The following is a 27,050-nucleotide window of genomic DNA, read 5'->3' as shown; positions in this document are numbered from 1 at the left end:
CCAAAGAGCAACGTTCCCTCGCCTGGGTTAGGGAATCTGGGGCCTCCTTCTGGAGCCAGACCTGGGAGGGAAGAGCATCTGGTGGCGTCTGGTCCACGGGGCCCTGCCGGGCCAAGCCCGAAGGAACAACATAGAACCGCAACCCTGTGGGCTCACCACCTGCTGGGGCCGCTACAGGGGTTGGGTGCGTGGAGAGCCGGGTGACAGGCCAAGGCGTGCGGACCCCCGGCATCGTAGACTGGCTCTATACAGCAACAGTTGAGTCAAATCCACTTCCAGAGGGGAGATACAGGGATTTTTTTTTAACAAACAGTATTGTGGAGACAGCAGAAAAATGACAACACTGGTTTACAGTTTGCTTCTAGGTGTTTTGGGAGTACAAGTGCACATGTAAAAATAGGTTGTATGTTGCCAGAGAGAGCTGTGGGGGCTGAAAGCTTCAAGTTTGAAAGGGAGAAAATCTGGGGGTGTGGAGTAAGAAAGAGGTGACCTTACAAGACCTCTGTAGCCTGCTTTCCACTCCTCATTACTGAGATGAGGACACTGACCTGTATTCTTGAACATCTGCAGGCCAGCTAAATATTGTGCAACCTTTTCCAATTAATCAATCAACCAATCAATCTTTATTTATATAGCGGCAAACGTTCATAAATGTAATCTCAAGACATTTTGACCTGTGTAACTGGTTAATTCATATTGACAACCTCCAGGAAGCAGCAATAAATAATTGGCACACCCCAGTCTGCCACTCCCTTGGTACTGCACCCGACATCCACGCAAGGAAATGCTGTAAAGTAATAATGCTTTAAAAAATATTAAATGTAATTGTTTTGTTTGTATTGATTTACGAAATGCAAAGTGAGTGAAACGGAAGAAAAATCTAAATCAAATCAATATTTGGTGTGATCACGTTTTGCCTTCAAAACAGCATCAATTCTACTAGGCACACTTGCACAAAGTCAGGGATTAGGATATTAGTGAAGTGTATAATTAACCAGTTGTACCAAACAGGTGCTAATGATCATCAGTTTTCATATGTAGGTTGAAACACAGTCATTAACTGAAACAGAAACAGCTGCAGGAGGTTTAAAATTGGATGAGGAACAGATACTTATCCATCAAGCAATACCATCAGGGAGGCGTCTGACCGGCCCCAAATTTATTCTGCAGCAGGACAACGACATTGGAACTTGGAACTTGGAACTAGTGACATTGGAACTTGTTCTAAAGAAGAATAAGGAGTGCTGGAAGTGATGGTGTGGCCCCCACAGAGCGCCACACGTACCATAGGACATGTGATGACAACTGAGGAAACTTCACCTGATAACAATAAAGACCTTGAAATGTGATTGGAAGCTCTGGACTAAGGTAGTAATTGGACCTTGAGTTAAGATATTTAGGTGAAACACAATCAAGAATAGTTTACAACTATTGCTCTGAGGTGTTTGGTGCAAACAAATCTCAGTTCACACACGGTTCATTTCCTGCCCAGTTAACTGTAACTGATGTCACGCCAGTATTTTCACACAACTACATTTGAATTTGGAGTAACATACTTGAATGATCACATTATTCAATCAGCAGCACATCTTTCAAAATATATTTGTTGTTGCAAACTAATAAGTGTGATGTAGGAGGGAGGTTTATAGTACTGTAATTCCTGGAAACAGACAAACCACAGTTTTCATTGCCCACATTTGTCTTCAGCCTCCTCTAGCTCCTCTTTCTGTACAACTTAGGCTTAAAAACAAACTTTGAGTGTTGGCTGTGTTGGCGTGCCTACGGGATAAACATGGAAAATGAGGGTAATCCTCATAGAGGGAGGTTTTTACCCTTTGCAAGGAGAAAAACCCTCCTACTCTTCTCTGTCTCTGTTGAATCAGTATTCCAAAGTGATGGATGCATCTCCTAGCCAGCTCTGTCTCCTCTGGCTTGTCCTAAATCTAGTGTTTCAACAAAATTTCCAGGTTGCTTTAGAACAGGGTCAGGGCAGTTCATCACTTGGTTTTTGATGCATCAGCAGAATGTTAAAGGTTCACTGGGGCAAGACTCTTGCTTTTGAATGTCAGCTCCTTTGACAGGCATGTAATGTGTTGAGAAACTGTTGGCTGCTTGACTGCATGTTAATGGACAGGCTCAGATTATTTTTCTAGCTAGTCTTGAAGGAAAACTCAGCTGACTCAAGTGTATGTTGGGGAGTACTAGTGCATACTGGCATATGAAAAAGTAGTAAAATGCCTTTAATGTCTCCGGAGGGAGCTGTGTGAAATCTAATAAATGTCCTCAAGTGATGTTACTTGAGTCAGCATCTCCATCACACACCAACGTCTTACCAAACTGCTGGTGGTTGAGTTGCATTGTGGGTAATGTTGGCAATTATCTGAAAAGAGAATATGTTTAAATTTGGCATCATAAAATTGACAACTGTGTTGCCAAAACTAACTGTGTATAACCTGGGGTATCATTTAGAAACAGAGCACAGGATCTGTCCTAAAAGTCTCCATGCGTACAAAAGCTCAAAATGTCATGCACCAGAAATCCTAATCAGATTTATAAGACCGTACCAACACATGAATGGTGATGCATAGAAATTAGCTACTGTGAATCATGGCCACAATGGCACTCTGTTCTGCAATTCTTAATGCTATTTGATGTTATCTTGGATATCTAAAATAGATGATAATTGATTCATTATTTCATCAGTGTAATTGACGTGGTTGAGGTGAAAAGGATTCAGTATATTCATGCTTATTCATTCCTGCTATATCCTGCTGGCATCATCAGTATTTCTACAGCTGCAGTGCGCTCCAGAACTGACCATGAGAACATAAGTCTGATTTAAACTCCTCATTTTTTTCTTTTGAACATACCATGGCGCTGAAACTGCTCTCAATAAAATAATTAGCAAGGTCTCAATTCCTGTCCTCCTTGACCTAAGAGCAACCTTTGATACAATTTTGATCCATGACCAAAACCTAGAAACACCCGTCAGTAAAACACACTTCCAAGCAGCATAAAATACAGCCTCCAAAACGAATTAACACCTCTTTAAAACTGTTTCGACAAAAACTGGACATTAGAACCTTAATGAAAGTCGGATTCATTGCATATCTGTTAGATTACAGTGTGTTGGCTTTAATTTGGTGTAAAAATGTTCACTAAAACTATACAGTAGTTACTTGTGGCCTTTTTGTCTTTATCTGAAGATCACAATGGAGACTGGAAGGGCTGAGTGTAATACATGAAGACTGATATCTAAATCTTATCTTTATGTGAAAATGGAAAAAGTTATATGGTTGGTGGGAAAGTTGGATCATTGGGGAACCACAAAGAGAGGAGGTGATTAACTAGGCTTACACAGCTTATCAGCCTGCTTTGCTTCTTAACTCAGACTGACCTCATTTAAGTTGCATTTTACTATTGAAACCTCTGACTCTTTCAGTCACGTTTGCATTCAGTATATCCTCTGTGGTGGACTCTCATCATAGTGTCTATGATTTGTCTGTCTTGTCCTGTATTTCTGTATCTTACGCTGATGGATGAGCCTTTTTCTGCATACACTCTATCTGTCTTTCTCTTAAAGGTTTCTCTTTGTTCTTTCATTCAGCTGTTACATTGCTCTTCCCTATCAAGGACAACAGCAGAGAACTACAGCTGGAGACCTTTCTTTAAAACGCATGATGGAACAGGCCTTACTGATTTACCCAGGTCAATTCATCCAATTCAAAAATCACAATTTGCTACAATCTTGCCCTTTTTTTTGCTTTCTTCCACTTACTACTGTTTACGCCATTCTGACTAGGTAGTGCTTTTTGAGGATAAACTATATAGAGTGTTGTTCAAAGGTTTAGGCAGGTGTGAAGAAATGCTGTAAAGCAAGAATGCTTTCAAAAACATAAAATGTAATTGTTTCTTTTTTATCAATTTACAAAATGCAGAGTGAGCGAACAGAAGAAAAATCAAATCAATATTAGGTGAGACCACCCTTTGCCTCCAAAGCAGCATCAATTCGATTCACTTCAATTCAATGATGGTATTGCATGATGAAGTATTTGCCTGTATTTCTCAGCTTTGAGGACACCACTAATCCTGACCAAACCCCCAACTTCACTTGTTTATCCCTTATTGTGGAGCTGAGCTGAAGCTTAAAACACATGGTTGTGGTTTTACAATATATGGCCTTATGTGCCAGACTGGCACTTGGTTGGTGGCAGTAGCCAGGCATGTAGAGACTCCAAAAGTTTGGCACTGGAAACACCAAACTGTTCTTTAAGCTACCCTGCTGCTGGCTGTGGCTTCAGTTTGGTGTCCAAACAGGAGAGTGTTATCAGTCTGAACAGTAGCTCTCAGTGAGGAAGCAAGTAGGAATATTTCCAAAAATGTCAAAACATCCCTTTGATAATTCTCATATTTGAAAATTAGTACAGGCGTAGTCATAGGGAGGTAGTCAGGATGGATGACAGGTGTAAGAGACTAGGGTGCACGTCCTGTACGTTTAATTTAGACAAAAAAAAACTCACCATGGTTAAGATTTGGGAAAGATTATGGTAATAAATAAACACGTCCCATCTCTGGTCACTGGTACACCTTTGCTTTATTCCTTATCCACAAAACCTATTCAGGTGACTACATGTTAATATCAGGTGGAAATGTGAATGTCCTAATTGAGTTTCCAAAGCTTTGTCTTGCAACAAAAAAAATCTCTTTAACTGACTACAAGCAGTCAAAAGAAGTATTTACAACATATCAGGTTGATGATGTTGATGCACCGTATATGAATTTGCAGCAGGCTAAATGCTGCTTGGTCCATGATATTTTCTCTCTAACAAGAAGCTTAACCAAATGTACAAATGCCACTGGATGGTCTCTTATCTGCAGTGTTATCTTTTCAGGGAGACAGCGTTTTCTTGCCTTGTGGGTTAGAACCCATGTTTGATCAGCGAAACCACACTGTCCATAAGTTAAACAAATGAAAAGGCCAAATTAAGCTGTCAAAGTCCTGTGGTGATAATTCAGTTACACAATAAGCCTGAGTGGGTAATTCAGTTCAGCGGCCATTGGACCAATATTTATCAGCACAGTCTCCAGTCATGTGGAAGTGGAGCTGACCAACTACTGTGCTGTGTGGCAGCAGAAGAATGTGTAAGAGTGTGCATGACTGAATAATATATACGTACAGATTTGTGCTTTTCTGCATGTGTGTGTGTGTCCATGTATCCTCTTGGTTAACTATGTAAGAATTCCCAGAGGAGCAGCAAATGTAGGTCATCTCCAGTTGAGCACTTTGAAAATAAAGACAATCCTAATACCGAACAGCCGACACTACAGCAAGTCCCCTTTGGCATCCTCTCTGGCATGTTCTCATCTGAATACCATGCATGAAGACAGCCTTTTTTCACTCTTACAAGATTATCTTTGTGAGATATCTGGCTCATTGTTACAGTGCACGGTAGAGCGCAGAGCGCAGTTAGGCACATAACTGTAACCGGAAGGGTTTTATAATTATTTCTGCTGTTATGTGTTTAACTGCATGATGTTGTATTGGACTTTGAGTTCTTTCACATTGCCTCTGAGCACACAGCAGAACAGTGCTAATCCAGCATACACACTAGACATGGAGTTAGCCACTTAACTAGACATTTATAAATCAGTATGTTTGCACTGTCTTGCAACATATATATATATATATACAGTATATATGTGTGTGTCATGGCTGGAGGCAAAGAAACTGCATCGTATCATACATCAGAAAGCACTCTGCACAAGAGCCGCCCAGCTGGGTGATGTGATACGTACCATGATGAAAAATATTATCTCATTTGGTCAAGAAAGCCTAAACACACGTTCCAGCTGGATTTATGCACAATAAAAGGGTGTAAGCTAACACTCAGATGCGCACTGGCTAAATTGTGGGACAGTTCTGGACTGGCCCTGTTTTCTGCGATCTGAAAGGATTTTTTCAAAGATAAAGGTAACAGTCTTGTTGAACTGAGCAACCTTGAGTGGTTAGCAGATCTCACTTTTTAATTAATCTCATCGGGCACTTTGAACAAAAGCTTGCAAGGAAAAAAGATGGGCTTGTGCCTCAAATGTATGCACACATGAAACCATTTGTTGTGAAGCTTCGACCTTTTGAGGGGTGATGGAAATGCTGCACACTTCCCAAATCTGTAAGAATTTAGCTTCAGTTTCATAACATGACCACATCTGTGAAAATCTGCAAACATGACTGAGCTCAAACTGAGGTCCTAGATGATTGACAGTCATCTCCCTGACCTGACAGCAGTTCTTCACTCCAAGGTCCAAGTATATAGCACAAAGTGCTTAAAACTCGCTGATAGTTGCATCGTCAATTAAATTAAAAGGTTCATGGCCCAGGACTATACTGTTTTTCTCCATGTGGTCCCTGGCATGAAAAGTTTGGATGCACCCATATTGAAGGGACAAAAAGACACATACAAACAGTCAGACTGAACATCCTTCCCTGCTCTGTAGTGCCCACCTGTGCTGCTTTGGATGGTCCTTACAGTGGTGGCGGATGTGCGTGGTGGGGAGGATGGCAGCAGCAGCAGCGGCCTCCCTCCTTCTCCTTCCTCCTCTGAAGCGCAGCCCTGGTCGATCGCCCTGACATAGCTGTGGCTTCGCATCCGGAAGCATCCGGGCATAGGCAGGGTGTCCATGGTGTCCATGCTGTCCATGGCCGCCTCCATGGCCTGGGCCTGCATCGCACTGTAGACCTGCTCACATACCTGCTCAATCTGCCCGTTTACCTCCACCTCACTTAGCTGAAGGAGAGGACGTGAGAGGAGGAGCAGGCATAAAGAGTGGAGAAGAGAAACAGAGGGAACAATGAAGAGGATGGACTTTGGGTATCTTTCCAGTGACACTGTCTATTGTTATCTAAAACATTATACATTTAAAAAACTTTTTAAAAAAGCACACTATTGTCGCACAAATTTTAAGCAGCAAGAGATTATTTGGGCATGCCACTCACAAGGCATTAATGAGGACTACCCACGGCAGTAATAGAGAACTCCATCACAGGTTAGGGATAGTTAATGGCCAGAGACAAACTCACAGCAGCTGCAGATGAGACTATGTTAGTGGTAAAGGGCCTGCTAACAAGCCTGTGACTAAACCTGTCTGGAGTGCCTGTGATATCTAATGTAGTGCTAACGCTGACAGAAAGAAGCTGCTCTAACACATGGTCTGCATCAGCAGAGAAGACAACACAAGCCACTGAAACACTGGTTACTGAGTTTGGGTTGACTTCTGAGAAAATGGCTAAAGAACTGATAACGCTGGGCTTGGTTAAACTAGCTACCCCTAAAAACAAGTTAGATTTGATAAATTTCAAATAAACATTTCAAATAATCAAGCCAAAAGTGATCTAGATTAAGTAAAACAAGGAGGGAGACAGTAAACGGTAGCCTCCTCGTTAATAGCAGATTTTTCTGTGGCTTGTGTTTATCATGGCTTTACACGGCCTTTAAAAAGCTGAATAAGCAGCATCAGGGGACCTCAGTACTGACTCATCCTGATAATGAGAAGTCCTACTGCATTCTCCTCAGACTGAAACACAACATCCTTCCAAACTTTTCAGTTGGTTTGTTTTAGAGCCTGTGATTAATAGTGGGGCAGAAAGGCAAAGCAATTGTGCAATTTGTGACAAAAGCGTTCACGTTTCAGCATGTAATCTACATATCTAAACGTTCTAGTTCTACACTCCATTTGTTTTCCAGATTTTGCCCCATCACTGTGCATTGTAATCATGTATAGGCCTCTGTTTGCCAACATTCCTTATTTCAGATTCTTGTTTTAACTGAACTCTGCTTAGGGCACCAATCTGGGGAGGGCGGCTCCTGACTGTACTGTGTATATTGTTTGTTCCCAGTGAAAAGGTAGCTATAGCCTAGCAAACAGCCGGCGATGGCTTCTCTCTCTCCCTCTCACTCTCCTGCTCTGTGTGTCATATGTTCAGTTATTCTTCTGCCTCCTTTAGCGTGGTAACTGTAATAAATGTAGTTTCTTTGCTGTACTGGAGGTGAGGCTTAATGAGTTGGAAACGCAGCTCCGCACCGTGGAACACAAATCAGTAGCTGCTGTAGCTAGCCAACCCCCAGTAGTTGGTGTGGGCCGACTTTTTCGTGAAGACCTGGTCTGATTAGAAGAGACGGCATCCATCCCACTTTGGAAGGAGCTGCTCTCTGATCTAGAAATATGGCGAAGTTTATTAGTCCTAAAACCTGACAATCCAGAGTTGAGACCAGGAGGCAGAGCTGCAGTCTTACAGGCTTCTCTGCTCCTCCATTAGAACAGTCACCCACCCAACATCCCATAGAGACTGTGTCCGTCCCCCTAACACTCAGATCATTTATTACGTCGAACAGGAGAGGAGTTCTGCATAAAAACCTAATCAACCTTCAACAACCTAATCAGAGTTAATACCACCACTGGCAATGTCAAACAGGACAGGAGAGTTAACTGTGGACTTTTAAACATCAGATCTCTGCCATCCAAAGCTGTTTTACTAAATGATCTGATATCAGAGCATCATATTGATTTATTGTGTCTGACTGAAACCTGGCTGCACCATGAAGAGTATGTTAGCCTTAATGAGGCCACTCCTCCCAGTCATACTAATACTCACATTCCTCCAGACTCTGGACGAGGAGGTGGAGCTGCAGCCATCATTAACTCTAGTTTAATAGTCCAACCTTGACCTAAACTTAACTATAATTCATTTAAAAGCCTTGTTCTTAGTCTCTCACATCCAACCTGGAAAACACTAAAACCAGTCTTAGATGTTACAGTGTACTGCCCTCCTTTAGTCCTTAGTGCAGATAAAGTGATTATAGTAGGTGACTTTAATATTCATGTGGACAATGATAATGACGATCTGAGCACTGCTTTCATATCACTATTGGACTCAATTGACTTCTCCCAGAGTGTAAATTAACCCACTCACTGTTTTAACCACACTCTTGACCTTGTTCTGGCTTATGGTGTTGAAATTGAACAGTTAACAGTCTTCCCACAAAACTCTACTCTATCAGACCATTACCTGATTTCTTTGGCCCAAGTTTGGGGGTCTCCTTTCCCTCACCCAACATCAACATTAGTCATGCTATTATTATTCATATATCAACTATTGTCATGTTTTTCAGTGGTACAATATTGCTATTGTCAGTGCTATAGTTGCTGTTAGTATTTTGGTTGCTGTTTGTTTTTTCGCTCTCTCTGTCCAACCTCCACCCAATGAAAGAAAGCAGGTTTCTTGGGATGCTCAGTGAATGTATCAGTGTGATGAAATGTCTGTATGTAAAGCTTAGTTGAGTATGTTCCAGAATGAGTAAATGCTAAAACCCATTGGGGGTGTCTGCAGCTGCCGGAGCATATGGCGCCCACTCTTGTCAATGCTTTATAAACCCATTGGGAGAGCAGCGGCGTGTCCCAGAAGCTCTGCGTTCTGCTCCGCTAAAGATACGCACTAGGCCTATTTTCACCCTGTGACACTGTGCAGCCTGAGTGCGTCAACCAGCACAGAGCAGATGAGGAGGGCCAGAAGTCAGACAAAGCCCCCATCATATATTCCACCATCACATCAATATCATTTTATAATCAGTGGCACCAGGCCAGACATTAACCAGTCAGCAGGTTTTTCAACACCATGTTCGATGAGAGGTTCGTGTTGGATGTGGAAAAAACTATTTCACCTTCACTTTAGTGTCTGTGTGTAGGCTACAGCAGTGGTTCTCAACAGGGGGGGCACGGCCCACTAGGGGGCCACAGAGAGCTGCCAGGGGGGCCTTGAGATGGCTGTGAACGTTATTAAGAAAAATACCAAAAAATATTCTAATGACAAAATAAAGAGATAAACTTATATCAGCGGTCCAGAGGGTCCACTGCTGGTTAGAAGTGTGTTTCAGTCAACAACACAAGTGGTTTATGGTCATCCATTGTATTCATTTCTCCTTCCATCCTGAATAATCATGTTGTTAATAGCGAAAGCGGCTTGACTGTTTCAATGGAGGCAAAGATGCTCTAGTTTTCCTCACTGTTGCAGCTTCCTGTTAAACATCTCGCTACATAAAAACACGACAGTCACCAATACATGGGACCTTTGTTAAGACCATCTTGCGGAAGAAACTCAATTCGGCCACTTGTACCCGCAATCTCATTCTTTTGGGTACTACCCAACGCTCATAGCTGAGGACTGGAACTTAGCTCAACTAGAACATTTTGCCACAATGATCCACAGCACTGCCATTACTGCTGATATTATCTCCTGCCTTATGTAATTCATACATTCATATGTCAGTTTCTCACAACGACTGGTAGAATTCCAGATCTTTTCTGTGCAGTTTTAAACACGTAAAGTCGTCACATCGCAGCAGGAATGCTGCATGTTTCATCTGAAGTTTCTGACATGAGAGGAGCTGAGAGCAATTCTATGTACAGATAGCACAGCAGCTGTAACTTCATTAATTATTCAAATCTCCTGACAGCGTCCACAGGATTGGTCAGGATCTAAAGCCCATTTCAGACCATACATACAACATAAACGCTGCAGGAACAAGTTGCAGTGGTATAAACTGGTCTTAGCTCGACTGAAGCCAGCTGATGGCACTGCCTGCACCCCAGCTTGTCAAGTCGTCTCTTATTTCAACAGCTCATAGTAAAGTCAGCTGCCAGGTCAGCACACTGTGAGCTGGTCAAAATGGCAGTTTTAGATGGAGGAATAAGAGGATCAACTCATCAATTTGTTTCAGGAGCAGCCATGTCTGTATGACACAAGCCTTAATATTTCCTCCAATATTTACCAATGAGGACTGACAAGCTCCCTGAGTCCTGAGTCCAAATCCATTTAAGCACCCATGGGCAGTTCCAAATTCTCATTTTTTATGTTTTCTTTGTTTCATCAACACTAGAAATGCAGTTGTAGGAAGTAATTCACTACCACTATTCTCATTCAAAATTTAAGATGCTACAAATTGTATCCATCCACAAAAAAGACCAAAAAGCAGGGCAGTTAGTTTGCTGTCAGTTTCAGAACATTTCACACTGATGCATTGGAAATAGTTGCAAGTTTCAACTAGTCTTGTGGAAACTCTTTGGTCTGAACTGGGCTTAAAGGTCAAAACTGCATAAAAACTGCATTTGTCCTAACACTGGCTTGTGGCCACACGAGCTTATAACCCTGTACTATAACCACCATCCAGCCTGGATCTTCAACTCAAGGTAACGTTTCTGCTTCAAGGTCTTTCTGCTGTGGTGTCAAATTCACTCTCTCTTTTAAATTTCAAATAAAGTAGATGTGTTGTTGCTTTGCTCTCTCATTATCACATAAACAACCAGCATTCCTACTGCAACACCCCATTATTGTTATCAATTCTTATTGAAATTAATTTTCACATTGACTTCAAAGGAAAACAAATTGTAATGGAATTAATCGCAACTGTAAGACATAACCATATTGTGGCAAGTTGTTTAAGGGATAGTGTACGGGGAGGGTTGGGGGGGGCGTAGGGATGGCTGGATCCATGCAGAGTGGAGTGGAGATGAAAACAGAACGAGTGATACCAGTGGGGGCTCGACTTAAGGTGGAGCAAATGAAGGCTTACTGAGCAAAACTTCACTTCATGTGCTGAGATCTGAAGAAAAACTGCAAAAGTAGCCTGTCAGGAGTGTGGAGTGAAATTCATGAAAGATACAGCAGGAGGAGCCATTTATAACTGCTGCAATGGCGTTATTCAGTAAAGTTATATTTATTAAAAGATTACCAAAAATGGTGACAATTCAAAGAGCATATTACCTGAAAATATATTTGAACAAAATACAATTTTATCATGGGCTAGTGGTCATGACCTAAGACGCTCTGCTTTTCCTCACTGTTACCGCTTCCCGTAAAACATTTCTCAACATAAAAAAACGTTTTTCATAAATGAAGTGACGTGATTATCCATGAGCCTCATCGACTGTTGCTATGAAGACAAACACATCAGCACTGCAGAACATTTTTATTTTATATTATATTATATTTTTTTGTTATATATCTTCTTCTTTTATCTTATAGATGATGTATATGCAGCGTTTTTACTAATTTGGCTGTATTAGATATTTAATTTATTCCATAGTTTGAGTATTGTTTTGGGCTCTGCGTCGTCAGTTGGCTTAATTCCATTTTGAATTGCCACCAGTTGGCCTAAGGCCAAATCCAAATCCTCATCACTCATTTATAGGATAGGACATAGGATTTATGAGAATTTTTGAAACGAAACTAACCTTCTTAAAACAATTAAGCACTGAAATGTGCTATATAAACAGAATGAAGATGAGTTTATCAAGCTGGATTCTAAACTTCACATCCTTCATTCAATCCCTGCACTTGTCACTTTTGTCATGTCTCGTCGTGTCTGTTAAGTTGGTTTTGTTCACTTATGTTTTGTCTCGTCTCTCACTTCCTGTTTTATTTTGAAAACTAAACTCTCCTCTCGTCGTGTGTTTTCCCGCCTTGGTGATTGTCTGCCCCGCCCTGATTGTCTCCACCTGTTCCCCATCACCTTGTGTGTATATATAGTCTGCGTCTCCCTTTGTCTTGTGCCAGATTGTCTTGTTCTGTCCAAGCGTCAAAGGTCTATATTATTCAGAACCAAGCCATAGTTTTGTCATGCCATGTTGTAGTAAGTATATTGTCTGTTGTAGTAAGTATCCTGTCCTTGTAAGTATCGTGTTAAATTAAAAGCCGTTAAAACTGTCTGTGAGTTCTAGCTCTGTCTCTGAGCCCCGTGCTTAACAACTTTCATATATTTCATCAAACTGGACATCAGACTGTGAAATGCATCCACCCTCCACTGTTATACAATTTGATTATTTATCTACATGTTACATTTAATTTCTGCTTTTTCATATAATTCATAGACCCACACTTCATTTGTTTATCCAAAGTACAGTCCATATTTTCTTTGTACGGTCAATATTTCATTTCAAGTGTCTTCATTTTTTAACTATAATAATCAGGTTTTGGATTGGCAGTTCTTACAGTTTACAAAGTGGGGTTGTAAAAACATATATCTATCAAATATATCAAGTATCTAGTATAGCTGAATTATTAATAACACCGCATCTAGATGCTCTTTGTTAAGAAAAATTAAAGATGTTGGTTTATCTCAGATATTTAAGCTAGTATTCTACAAAATGAGGTTTTGGATTGGCAGTTCTTACAGTTTACAGAGTAGGGTTGTAAAAAAAAATATGTATCATGGAATATATCAAATATCTAGTAAATGATATAATTGTATAGTAATAATAAAAAGGTCTTGTAATGCTATGAAAAACAGACAGAAAAACTTGATTGTTTTTAGAATTGAGGAAGAAATAATTCAGACTGATGGCCTTAACGGTAGTCTGCTGTATTGTTGAGCTATCAAAGACACTGTTGTGTTTTTATTTTGAGAAATGTTTAACATGAAGCGGAGACAGAGAGGAAACAGAAACAGTCAAACGACTTTTGCGATTAAAAACAGAAAAGATGATTCATGTCACCAACATGTGAGAGTACATTTTTCTGTTGTTTACACAGAATGCTTATTGAGAAATGACTCTTACTGGAACTGTCATTCATATGTTGGGCAGTCTAAAGGCTCATTCAATGTTTGCTAATTGTTAGCTGCCATATTTAAACGCCTTTAGCTCTTTATGTTAGCTGTTATCTGTGTAGATAACAGCTAACATACAACATGTAGAGTGCGGCTTTTGATAAGTCTTGTTTTTGTCATTTTTGAGCTGTCTGTTGCCAACAGTAACTGCTAATGCCAAGAGAGCAGAGTGGAGAGAATTTGGTGGAAGCTTGAGTGCAATGCATCCTGGTACATGTAAGCACAGTGCAGTCAGTGATCTTTGTCAGTATAGCACACAATGAGGTTATTATTGCTTCAGTGGAGCTCATTTATCATCAACACTGATTGGATATCCACAAAAATGAAGGCAAACTTTGTCTTAAAGGTGAAGTTGGTGAAGTTGTGTCATGTCTAAAATTATGGTATATAAGACAGTGGAAAAGACAGAAACACAACTGGTCATACTGTATACCATGCCCAGGCTATCAATACGTCGCATGCATGTAATCATCTCCCAGATAAAATAATCAAAAAACTGTGGAGAAAATGTTTGTTTTTGTTTTTCTGTTATGGAACACTCCCCATATGCTTGATTTTACAGCAGAGTGCATGAAAATGCATTCACACACTAGCAGGTTCAACCAAGCCTTTGTATTTCTATGGTCAAATGATTGGGTGAGGCTTACTGTAAGTATAAAGGCAACACTGTTGGCAACCAACCTGACTGATGGTGCTCATGGCCCTCATGTAGCTTTCATTGCGTGAGCGGTATTGGGGAGAGGACAGCAGCGATTTGGGGTCGAGGAGGGTTTTGGGGTCCAGGGTATCCAGGCTTCTATTGATTGAAACCTCACTCACCGCACGCAGGTAACTGTGGCTCCGGATCTGCAGTTTGGGGGAGTGCTCCGTTGAAATCCTGACATAAAGATGACAGGGGCGTAGAATTATACACAAGGTTATCTCTGAACATGTCAACACTGTACAGTGAAACTCTTTCTGTCAGAGCAGTGGTCACCATCCACAGATAAATGGTGCAGTGATTCAGCAGCTGATTCCATTCAACATTATCATGTCTCAGCCACAGCAACCAGACTCTCTGCTGTGTTATTTGAATATCTAGCACCCTAAACAATTCTGAAATGATGTTTTTGCCGAATAACTGTGAAGACCTGTGTCCTGGCCAGTAACAGCTGAGCTTGTACTAATGCTAACAATGCTAGCCATACTACTTAAACACTGGAGTAGAACTCAGTTGTTTTAAATGAACATTGATCTAAGCATTTAATTCCTAATGCCACCGATGGCTCACACTTTATATCTCCATGTGCATTATGATCTCAGAGCCACTGTGAGTCATACTTGGTAAATCAGACATTTCAATACATATGAGAGTGAGTAGGAATACAGGCTTTCTTCTACTGTATCAGCTGCTTGTCATGATATTCTTCTCAGACATCAATAACTATTTTGAGTCTACCAGGGTCTTTTTTAAAGGGCGGCTGGTTTCCTCATATGACTAATGTAAGACCTGAAAATGACCATGGACCATGGTACTCATGTAGCATGTACTGGATTTAATGATTGTTTATGTGTAGATGCAACGTATGATGAATACACACAGGAGGATTCTACAAGCTGTGCCGAGTGATTTCAGTGTCATTACGACCATTATAATATACTTTAAATACAAAAGCACACACAGTGCCACCTGAGTTGTTCATAGAAAAGTAGACCTGCTTCAAGCAAGTGTCCATCTCTAGCTATAGGTGTGCTGATTTTAAGACAATGAAGGCCAGTCCATGCAACAGACAGGAGAGAGGGTGTGCCCGTGACACAGAGAGGAGACAGAAGCAAACAGAACAAGCAGAGCAGCAGCCTCAGTCCCTCGGCTCCTCGCTGCAATAACTCTCACTATTTAGAGAGCTGTGAAAGCTTCATTAGACAAAGGTGATATTTCTGGCTTCCTGCTGTAGATCTGACTGAAGATTACACCTCTCTGGGGCAGACTTACTGAGCCTAACTTTAATGCTACGATGTTTCATCAGAACGTTTCTACTGAATTTTACTTAAGGCTAAGATTTGGGTTAACCCTTTCAGAGCCCAAATGCACTGTAATGGACATCAAGTAAATATTAATTTCAGTCAATGAAAATACATTTGTTTGTGTAAATATACACCTCACAGAAATCTTCTCTGCACAAAGCCGAACACGTAGTGATACAATATTCTAAATGTGAAATGTAGATATACTAGCATGTATCAGCATGTTTCAAGTAGTTAGATTTAGCAACCTGGTAAACAGGCTGCTAAGTCTGTTTCAAGGCTGCTGTGGTAATTAAAAAAAAGGGGGGGGAAACTGGTAAGTAAGTCATAAGTATAATGTGCAGTTACGGCTGGTTCTTCCCACACAATGAGCCCCATCTGTTTCTTAATTAGCTAATGAGACTAATGCTAAGGCAAACACCTCAAACTGCTGCAGGCATCATATGATTGTAACGTGGCTTCAGTAACAAAGATGCTGAATGCACCGTTCATCATAATAACACTTGAATAAGGATCACAGTATGAAATAAATTTAAACTGATCCTTAATTCATGTGATCTAGTTCTCTGTGATGTTTTGGCTATAGAGAGTAACAGAATGAAAAGTAACTCTTGGAAGAAACTTGTGTTTCTTCAGGTTTTTATTTTTTTTATTGTGGAGAGTTTCTTTGATAAAACTGTCTCATGTGAACCTCAGCAGTTAGTTTGAACCTGATACCTGTTGGCAATATTATATCTGAACCAAATTGGTCTTGAATTGGCTACAAACTTAAATACAAATGCAAAGAGAAAAACTGCTAATAGCTTTATCCACTTTATCATTTTCATGACATTTTACATTGTTTCAATTATCAGGTTAATACCTTTAAACAATTAAAGATTTATACAAGTAGAAATGGTAAGAACAAACTGACAAAGGTTCAGGTCTGAGATTCATGGTAAATATTTAATGTTGGGAAAAGTAGGACAGAGACACTGAATCTTACTGTAGAGTGGTCATCTCAGTCAGTGATGGTTGTGTGGCTTTTAGGTAGCTGGCCCGGCGAGCCTGGATCTTGGGGGAGGGCTTGGGGCTCCCGTCAGAGTCCCCACTGTCGTCCTCAGCCATGGCTTTGACATAGCTGCCGCTCCTCATCCTCCGACAGGGGATGTCCTCCTCCTTCCCCAGAGGAGAGAAGCCGCTCCACTCATCCTGAGGTACCTGATGACCAGGCGGAGAGGACAGAGAGGCAGTGTCACGATCCACTTCACTGATCTCCCAGGTCGAGCCACCAAACTGGCTTACTACATGGAACCTAGAAAACTGAGCTAACATGCAGGACGACAATAATCACAACACACAGCAAGCTTTAGCATCCAAAAGACGGACTGGACTAGACAGGCAGGCATGTTACACACATGCGTCCACACACAGCTCCCACACTCCTGTGGTACCGTTTGTTGCTAATTAGCATGGAACAGTATGTGCATGGGTCCGCTTAGGTCTCTCTAAACTTTCTCTCTGGCTAACTCATACATCTGCTTTACAGGAGTCAGCTCAGTTCACCAACACAAAACTGTGTCCATACATGAGCACAGGAGAGTGTGTAATGTGTGTGTGTGTGTGTGTGTGTGTGTGTGTGTCTGCACTGAGCTGACCCATGAGTCTGTCTGATCATTGACTAACTTACTTACTATATGGGGTGAAATACCTTTCAATAACAGTAATGTTTTTTCTCACCTCCCTCTAGTGGTATTGATTATGCAAGAGTATTAAGGAACCTTCAGTGTTAGTACCAGGCATAAAAATAAATAAAAAAGGAGAAGGCTGATTTTTATTTATTTGACATGTCTATTTATTCTCAGCATTTTGATTTTATTCTCAAAATGCCAAAAATCATTTATTTCCTTATTCCTCTTCCATGTATCTATCCCTTCAGATAGCTTTTTCTGAGTTTCAGTTTCAAAATATAGAAATTACAGAAAGTAAAAGGAATCAATTCAGAGAAAAGGCACAGGCCTGCAGTTAACTGGAGAAATTAGCTAATAACTTCCACTATAATAACTATGCTACCATACACGTTGCATTAGAAGTCCCTACTCTATAAGAACAGTCAAGGTGAATTATACAGGAGAAGAAAATAATGGAACAATATGCTAAAGGTATATATATATATGTATATATATATATATAGGTATGGGTGCAACCCCGACATCTCTCCTGTAACACACAAGTGAAGACGAAGGATTTATTATGAGCTTCTGTGTTTTCTTTTTTTCTTCCAGCGTTAGGGCTGATAATGACGTCCATATAACAGAGTTGGCTAAAAAAAAACTACAGGTTATATAGCCCTCTCTCACAGTGGACATGTTGACTCATAGAAAAGGAGGCAAAGTGGGGCTAATAACAGTAATGAGGCTCTGCTACATTTAGCTGTGCCGCCAAGCCGTGACAGAGAGCCAGCAGGCACCTACAGCACCAGGAGCCTGGAACTGAACACATGCTGTAGTTACACCTGGAGTTACACAAAAACTCTTTGATGCTGTCTTTCACCCTGTGCCCTGCACCGTACAAGGTGACGTCCCGTTCACGGTTAAGTCAGGGGTAAGATGAAGGGATGCTGGAACCATCTGTCACAGTGATGGTCCATGCTAAAATAGAGTGTTAAGATGCTCAATAGGCTAAAAACCCTGATAGCTAGAGTTTTTCAGGAACTTCCAGAAGTATTTACATGGCTTGAGTACATGTGCTTCCTTTAGTCCTGAGACAACTGGTTCTCAACACTGAACTGAAACTTTACTTATAATAACATCATGGTAAGCTGTGATGAAGCTCCATGATATCTGTATTTGGAGCTTATAACCTATGGTGTGTGTATGTAAAATCCACCACAATACTTTTAATTAGCCACACCTTTTAGTGTGTTTGTGCCAGCTGGAGGGATTCCAGCTCTGTGTGTCAAACTTGTGAGCAATTAACGCCTTCAGACTAAAGGCCAGAATGTGAGAATTTGAGAGACAATAACAGAGACAGACAGCAGGAGAATTGCAACGCAACTCTGACTAATTATATATGAATCACAGAGGGAAAGAGGCTGAATAGATCTGCTGGGCTCAATGTCTATCTCGTTCTCTCTCACTGTGTGTGTGTGTGTGTGTGTGTGTGTGTGTGTGTGTGTGTGTGACGTCAAAGAGACACAAATGAGCAGTGTGGCTATAAAAAGAGAATGCGGGGAAAGGACCAGCTGCAGTAGCATCAGCAGCATCTCACCCACGCACAGGCCTCACTTCCACTGCAGCTCAATACTCATTCTACTGAAAAAGCTGAGGAACAGTGGAACACTGCTTTCCATGGCTCACACTGTCATTAGATGCAGATGCTGTCTGAGATTTTTGAGGTTTAATGCAACCAATACTCTATCTGTCCACGATTTAAGAAAGAAGACACTGTGCATGTGGCGTTCACAGCGAACACACACAGCCAAGGGGAAGGGAGACAGTTAATGTGGTCTCTAACAAGATGGATAAGACAGCTCTTTTTTTTCTATTTAACACAATGCACACTATTTTATGTCCTTTGAAATGCTGGAAGGCTTTTTATGTGGAACACCTGTACAAGATGTGTTGAAATGTATTGACAGGAACTTAAGAGCATTTAAGGAACAACGTAGATGGGAAGTGACTAAGAACTGCAGAGTGGTTGTACTGATTATACAGTGTGCAGAACTGACAAGCACATTAGGTGAGCATGATGGAGAAAAGGGTTGAGTGTGCACTGATAGCAAACAACATCAAACCCATGTTAAAAAAGGAACATATCGGGAAAGCACCGAAGAAATCTGGGATTAATAGCTTGTCTCTGATTAAAAATAAAGGCCTGATTCTTTCTGCAGCTTGGATTAATAAAAGCTCCAGTCAGTATTTCAGAAGTCATGCTCTACTTTATCATTTCAATATTAAGTCTTGTGTTGGTATTTCTGATGTACTGTATGTCATACATGTGTACTGTACAATGCAATCATGCACATTAATCCTTAACCATAGACAAACACACACACACACACACGTTCACAGACGAGATTATCAAACACAACTTCATGCAAGTAAGAAATAAATAACAGCAGCAGGTGCTGGGGAGGCCATTTAACTTTTACAGCTACAAGTTACTACAAATTGGAACAAAGTGAACTACAGCCATCATTTGACTTGCAGTATCTTATTTAGAATTAGACTTCTGATTAATCTGTGGATCATCTGCCAGAAAACTACATTTAAGTGCAGACCTGCAGATTTGACTTTCACTGGTTGCTGTTCACCAGCATTTTGTCAAATCTTAACCCAGTATTGACTCTATTTATTCAGTCTAAATCTGTTCAAAGCCTTGAGTGATCCAGTTTGGTGTATATGTATGTTTAGTTCAAAATAACTGAAAGTTAAAGACTCAGTGGAAACTTGTCATAGCGTCTTGTTGCATGTGAAGACAGAAACACTCCTTTTTGGGGGAGCAGTCAAATATGAGATGCATACAACTGAAATAAAAGCTGTACTTTACTTACTTTAACAGACTATATTTTTCACAAGCTATTTGATCTGTGTCATTCAGAGCTATGAAGATAATTAGATTCAATTATTTCTATAATACTGTATGGATGTAAATTTAACTGGGAGGTTGCTGGTCCATGATACTTTATGGTGAATCATGGCAACAACTGATAGGAAAACTTGCACATACAGTTTGATGGCTGTGAAGATATGACAATGAGGTGACTGGAGAAGCAGAGTGTGAGTAAATTATTAACGCTCTTTAATGATATTTGATGTTAAGGAAGGACTGATAGTGACTGATGCCTGTGTTGTTCTTAAGTATTTCAGGAATATGGTTTATTTTGTTGATATTTTAGATTTGAGATATTATTGAGTTTATTTAGTGACGTTGCTGTTTTAAAGTGTTGCACCTCTAGAAACAACATTTAAGATATGAGATATAAGATATAAGATTTAAGATATTCAATTCTAATTCTGTTTTGAAATTTTTAGAAAAGGTAATTATTTAGTAATGGTAATAGTAACTGGTGAGAGTCTGGATAAAGAAATGACCCGATAAGGATTATCAATAAGAGTAGAGTAGTGGGCGATACCCGGCCCTACTCATACTAATTAGAGAACAAAAAGTGGTTAGAAAAGAAGCAACTCTGCAACAAAAAGACAATTAGACTTTCTACAGAGTGGCTGTTGTAGCGCATCAGTTTGAGTGTACAGAGGAGGAAATGGTGCTGAGCAGGTAGAGCGAGACAGACGGCCGCTTGGTAAGAATGTGTTTTGCATCACTCATGTATGTGTGTGTGCATCCCTGTGTGTGTGCACAAGGTAAACAACAGAGACCCACTCATAGGAAAACAGCTCCATAGCTCTACTAGAGGTCAATGACTCCACAGGGAAGCTCTAAGCATGCAAAACCACCGGTATGGCCCTTCATCATTTTGTTGGAAGTTATGTAATCACTGTTCAGGTTTACCCTGTCTGAAAGCTTACACACAATCTGGGCTTGTCAACTAAAGGGAATGCAAAAAAGCCAAAGCAAAAGTCAATAAACTCAAACTCTTTTCAAATTTTGATTCGGTTTGATTATCACTGGGTAGTTCTTAACATATTTAAACTCATCTACTTGTTGTTAAACACCTCCCCAACACAGCACTTCAAAGAACAGCACAGCACAGCACAACAACAAGCCATCAAGATAAAAAACAGTGAGGAAAGATAACTGGTAGAGAGGCAGGAGGGGAAGAACTACTAAATTAAAAATGAGGTCTACAAACAGGAAAAGATGTTGTTCTTCATGAGTTCATGTCATTACCTAGCATTCAGAGAGTAAGGCTGCTACTGGCTCTGCACTTACTTCTCTCTTCAACTCAAAAGGAGGAAAGAGGAGGAAGAGGAGAAGGAAGAGGGAGGCTCTCCAAACCAAGAGGAAGTAAAGGAGGTGGAGGTGGGTTGGAGGGTGGCAGGGGGTTGGGTGGATAACAAGCGTGGGGGTGAGTTGGGTGAGTGGAGGAAGGCAGGAGGGGAGGAGTGGTGGAGAGGAGGGAGGAGGTGGCAGTAAAGGTCTTGGGAGATCAGAATAATAGACTGGTGGTAGGGAGCAATGTTCCCTCTAAGGCTGTGGACGCACTACACAACGTCGTTTACATGGCACTCAACACATATGGGACAGGTAATCTATTATCTGTTAACATTAGACTGGCGCAGGCGATGAATTAGCAGGTAGCTATTAGTATAGTAGATACATGGAGATCTTTAACTCCACATAATACTGACTATCATCAGTATTATGTGCAATAGTAAACAAATCCCAAATCCAAATCTGTGTGAAATCTAATGAGCGGTGGTGAACACTTCCCTGGTTATCTGCTCTGGACAGGTCTTTGGTCCCACATGAGGGTGGCCAGGACTTTTTCTTTGATGTGATGAAACTCTTTGATTTGTCAGTTATTTCTTTCACTACATTTACCAAACTGTCCATCTGCTGACCCCGTCTATGAACAGTTTCTGGATGGATTCACAGCGCTCACTCCTTTACTTCCAGGTGATGACAGGATGGTAAATGACACCAAAGACCAGCCAATAGCAGAGGGTCCAAACAGTGCGCAGAGACTTCACCATTTGTTGTATGCTGTTTGATTTGGTTCTGTTTATGATCATGATATTATATCCATGATATTACAAATGTTTCTTAAGTAAACATCCATCTATCCATCCTTTATCTCTACTGCTTATCCTTAAGGGCCGCAGGGAGCTTGGTCTAGATCTGCTCTCTGGTGCTATGAATAAAGACTGATTGATTGATTGGTTGGTTGGTTGATTGATAATCCCAGCTGACATTGGGTTAGAGGTGGGGTACACTGTGGACTGGTCTTTTAAGTAAGCATCTGTCACACAAATTTTGCTATCTGAGGATTAGTGGGAACTGTAACTGAGAAAGCACAGCAGCATTCTGTATGTACACAAGTAAGAAGCCAACTAGCCAGCAGGCTACTTATATGAAGCCTAACAACATGTTTTCATTAGCGTGTTTCCCTTCCCTTTCTCTATGTACTTTGGGAGTTATTGAAATGCTGCAGAGTTCTTCCAGGTGATGTGAACCTCTGCTATTGACCTACTGCTTTTCAGAAACAAGGAACTGCTGCAACTCTGTTTTGTCATTTGACTTCATGTCTGCACAAGAATTGGGAATTTTTGCTGCTTGTGCTCACTGTACAATATATGACCAGTTTTCTGATCACCATACAGCGTGAGGGATGTAGAGCTGGAAACATAGGAGGCTTTCTCATAAACAACACTGATTAGATCTGCACAGCCTGGGATCAGCTGCTCATGCTACTATTATAGTAGTCACAGCAACTCACTGTTTTAGTATTTGTGTTTTATTATGTGTTTATAATAATATCCTATTGTAACATAAGATGAGCCAGCAGAGGAGGTTCAGTTCAATATATAGACGCCACACAGTTTTGGGTTTGGTTACTCTTTAAATGAAATGATCAAAATAGATTAAATATTTTAAACAGATGCTATGAATATATTATTATAAATATATTATTATATGTACATATATGTTACATTATCAGAATGGCTCGAACTTGATGTCTGAAACTGACACATGCCAAAAGACATATTGCCTAGTGCTCTAGTGTGTCCCCAGCTTTAACCAGTGATATTCAGTCATGGCTTTCCATCCAGTTGTCATTCCAAACAAACACTAAAGCACTACAGGGACTTTGGTTGTCTGCCCTGGGTCAGGGTTCAGGGTCTTTTCTAACAAACTGGGATGCAGAGCCACTGATCCCTGTCAGGGTTGTCATGCAAAGCTGCATTTGCTAAAATTGCTGATGTAGAAAAGCATGAAATACATGCGACATGCCATAGGCAGCCTTAACCATAGCAACCCCTGCAAACCTATTTTAAGTAAGACAGTCTTAGTCAGGCTTATCCTTTTCCCAGGAACAGGAAGGTCCACAACTGTGTCATAACATCTGTCTTACAGAAATACAAATGAATTACGATTCATTGTTATTCTGCTTTACTCCATGTATACAGCTCGCTACAAGCCAACTATATAAACCTTTAAACGAGACAAAAAACAACAATGTTCTTATTCTGGTTTGTTTGCCCAAGGCGTCTTGTTGGTGTATTTAGTGCCTTCAGCTTTTAGCTCTTAGCATAACTTGATGGGCATTATCCCTAAATTAAGAGCTTTTGAGCATTCCCAGAGTGAATCAGTGCCTGAATTGTTACAGTACTCTGGGTGTTCAGCTGTCTAGAAAATTCCCAAAATGCAATTTAACTGTGAACATCTGTGCTCACTCTCCTCACTTAATGGAGGGGATGTCACTACATCTCCAAGAGCCCCTTCTTATACAGAGACGTTGTCATGGCCTGTTTGCGTGTGTGAATCCACAAATATGGGAGTGACAGTGTGACTACTGTGTACACTATATTATTCATTCAGCAGGCAGTTATTAGTTATTAGTTATTAGTTATTACTAACACTAGCAAGTAGTTTAAGTACTAACCATGGAAATCTTCCATTGGCAATAGAGGGCAAGGATTCTCGCTGTATTTTACAGGGCACTCTGGGAATCTTTAAAGAACCTAAATTCTAGTGCCTTGAAATGATTTTGGCACCGGGATAACCTTGGAGGTCACTCCTGCTACGTTACTACTTCATGACCTCAAAATAATAATTGAATGTGCCAGGACAGCAGCTGTGCATGCCCTACAACCTGTACCTAAATTCTCCAAAACTTGAAAATGGCCACCTGTCCACTTCAGGAATGAATTCCACTAATTTGTCTGCCCTTCTCTTACTGAAACTGAGAAAATTTAGTGTCTGATGTGACTGAAAACCCGAAGTGCCACAGGACTGGACACCACTGGATTAGAGGAAACATTGGTGTGGAAAGTAAGTTGTGGAGAAAAGGGAGGCAACAGAGGGAGGAAAGGTGAATCGACTGGTTTTGGATGGGAGTCGGGGAGAAGGTATTTACCTGTAAGAAATGGCAAGAGCGCTCCTGCTGCTGACTGCCCTTAGATTTGACTAGAGCTCTATCTAGGTTTAGGTTACCGGATCCTGCGCTGGCTCGTAGCTGGTTGTGGCTGCTGTTGTTGGTGTAGACCTCTCGGGCCCTGCTCACCGTTAGGCTCGATGACCATGCCCCTTTCTTCACAAGGGGCCCGTCCACAAGACCCAGTGGCAGCAAGGGGCCACTTCCTCCACCGATACCGCCACCGCTGTTATTGCTGCTACCACTAATTGGCACACATGCCGACGATGCTGCAAACTTCACATCGTTGTTGCTCCGGGATGCTTTGAGTGCAGAGTGGTGGTGTGGGTGGCCATGGTGTGCATGGGTGTGTGTGTGTTCGCTGAGTGTGCCGTAAGGGTCCATCATGAAGTACTGCTGGGACTGTGAGGAGGAGAGACTGGGGAGGGGAGTCTGGGGGAACTTGTCGGGGTTGTTGCCAGGGTACCGGCCCATTGTCATGGCAATGGGCGAGGGGGAAATGGAGGGTGAGGGTGAGGGTGGAGGTTGGTGGTGGTGAGGGTGGTAGAGACACAGCTCCCGTTCCAGATTGTCATCTGAGCTCCAATATCCGGAGCCTGGAGCAGATGCTGAGCCGTGGAGCTGGTGGTGGTGATGGTGGTGGCTTCGATGCTTGGGCTCCGCTGATCGACAGCGCTCACGGCTCTTGCTGCGCTTCCGGTGGCGTACTCCCACTGGTGGAGTTTCACCTTCTGGGCTGGCCCTTGAACCACCACCACCTCCTCCACCACCACCACCACCACCATTAACACTCCCATTATTGGCCCCCTTGGTGGACTGTATGTGGTGTGGCCCCTCCAATGAATGTGACTTGGTGAAGAGTTTCTGGACTGAGTGGACCAGGTGGCGAATTCTCCCTGGGCTGTCATTGTTGTTGTTGTTTGCCCCCATCCCCCCACTGTGGGCGAGCACTCCTCGTTTGTACTGCAGTGTATGGTAGCCATCCCTGGAAAATGACGGCTGACGCTCAAACGGGTCCGCAAAGTTTGCTGGTACCCGGATGGGCGTTTTACCTCCATAGCCTCCTCCACCTCCTCCTCCCCCTCCTCCTCCTACATATGGTACCATGGCCATACACTCATCCTTTACCTCAGGATGGTGAGATGAGGAGGTGGAGTGGCACCTCCTTGGGAAGGTTCCATAAGGGACGATGCTGTTGCTGTCAGAAGGGTACGAGGTACGCTGAGCATTGTAGTATGACAGCTCAGCTGGATGTGGCATGGGAATGGGCACAGGCATGTCATTCTGACTAATCAAATATGGCTTGCGGTCCACATGGTGACCCAGTGGATCATATGATGGTTCATAGGAGACCACGTGATGGTGACTCCGACTACTGGACAGGCCTTTCATGACAGGGAAGGATGGGTGGATGGAAAGAGGAATGATATGGATGAGAGATGCCAGGCAGGCCCGTGACCGGAGAGGGGCTGCAGAAGACTGTCCCTGAGAGGAGACCTGCAGACTCTGGAAGACAGGAACAGAGAGGAATAATAAGATAAATATTTAATGCAAGGCAAGTGTAAGTCCAACAAAAACTTAAGGCATACTATGGAAAATGATATAGGGCTCACTTGAATGTATCAAGACGGAACCTTCTGGGTTTAATTAAATTATATTAGTGTTGTAGATGTTAAGACCTGTCAGTTTTAAACTTTTGACCTTAATTACAGCATCTTAATGTGCCCCACGGTCCTGTGTTCATAGGGCCAAGGTTTGGTCCGTTGCTTTCCTTCAGAGTTTGATGATTCTCAAAGAATGAAAAATCATCACAATGCACAAAAGATGCGTGGAGCTTTGGGAAACTGGAAAAAAACTGGGAGATCATATGCACTTCCAAAAAAGAAAACCAGCGAGGAGGAACAAAGATGTTTGTATTTCAAGCAGTAAATCAGTTTTGATTTATTTTTTGAACTTATCTCTGTAACATTTATTTCAGTTTATGAGAGATGCAGGCGGACACTAAACAGGTTGCCGTTTTATCACATTGTCAGACTAACATAATGACACTCACTTTCACACTTCCTGGTAATCAGAGCACGAAGAGCAAACCCACAAAGACACATGGAGAACAAGCAAACTCCTCAAAGAACTTCTAACCCAGCATTTGTTTGCTATGCATCAGTGCTAAACCCTAAGCTCACCACTTTTATTGTTAGTGAAAACTAAATTGTTGTGCTGCATGATGTTACATGATGCATGATGATGAGTGGTTATAATTACTGTCAAAGCTAAGACTGCTTTTTGAAATGGACACAGCTGTATGCAGATGGCTTGCAGCAGCCTGGTCTGTTTAAGAACTTAGCTGA

The 27,050-nt window shown here is 41.6% G+C and overlaps 1 protein-coding gene across 1 annotated transcript in view; it reads right to left on the bottom strand.

The window, feature by feature from the left end:
• Positions 1–26,094, bottom strand: part of LOC139213977 (disks large-associated protein 1-like) — a 44,118-nt gene extending 18,024 nt beyond the window's left edge. The window contains exons 1-4 of the mRNA XM_070844701.1: positions 24,685–26,094; positions 16,648–16,862; positions 14,340–14,535; positions 6,503–6,785 (exon numbers count right to left, since the gene is read on the bottom strand). Coding sequence (XP_070700802.1) covers positions 6,503–6,785; positions 14,340–14,535; positions 16,648–16,862; positions 24,685–26,094 — 2,104 coding nt within the window. The remainder of the gene's footprint in view (positions 1–6,502; positions 6,786–14,339; positions 14,536–16,647; positions 16,863–24,684) is intronic.
• Between the last annotated feature and the right edge of the window lie 956 nt (positions 26,095–27,050).

Source organism: Pempheris klunzingeri, chromosome 15 (assembly GCF_042242105.1).
Source record: "Pempheris klunzingeri isolate RE-2024b chromosome 15, fPemKlu1.hap1, whole genome shotgun sequence".
Classification (NCBI taxonomy): Eukaryota; Metazoa; Chordata; class Actinopteri; order Acropomatiformes; family Pempheridae; genus Pempheris; species Pempheris klunzingeri.
Note: the sequence above shows the minus strand (reverse complement) of the source record. Positions and strands in the feature narration are given on the sequence as shown.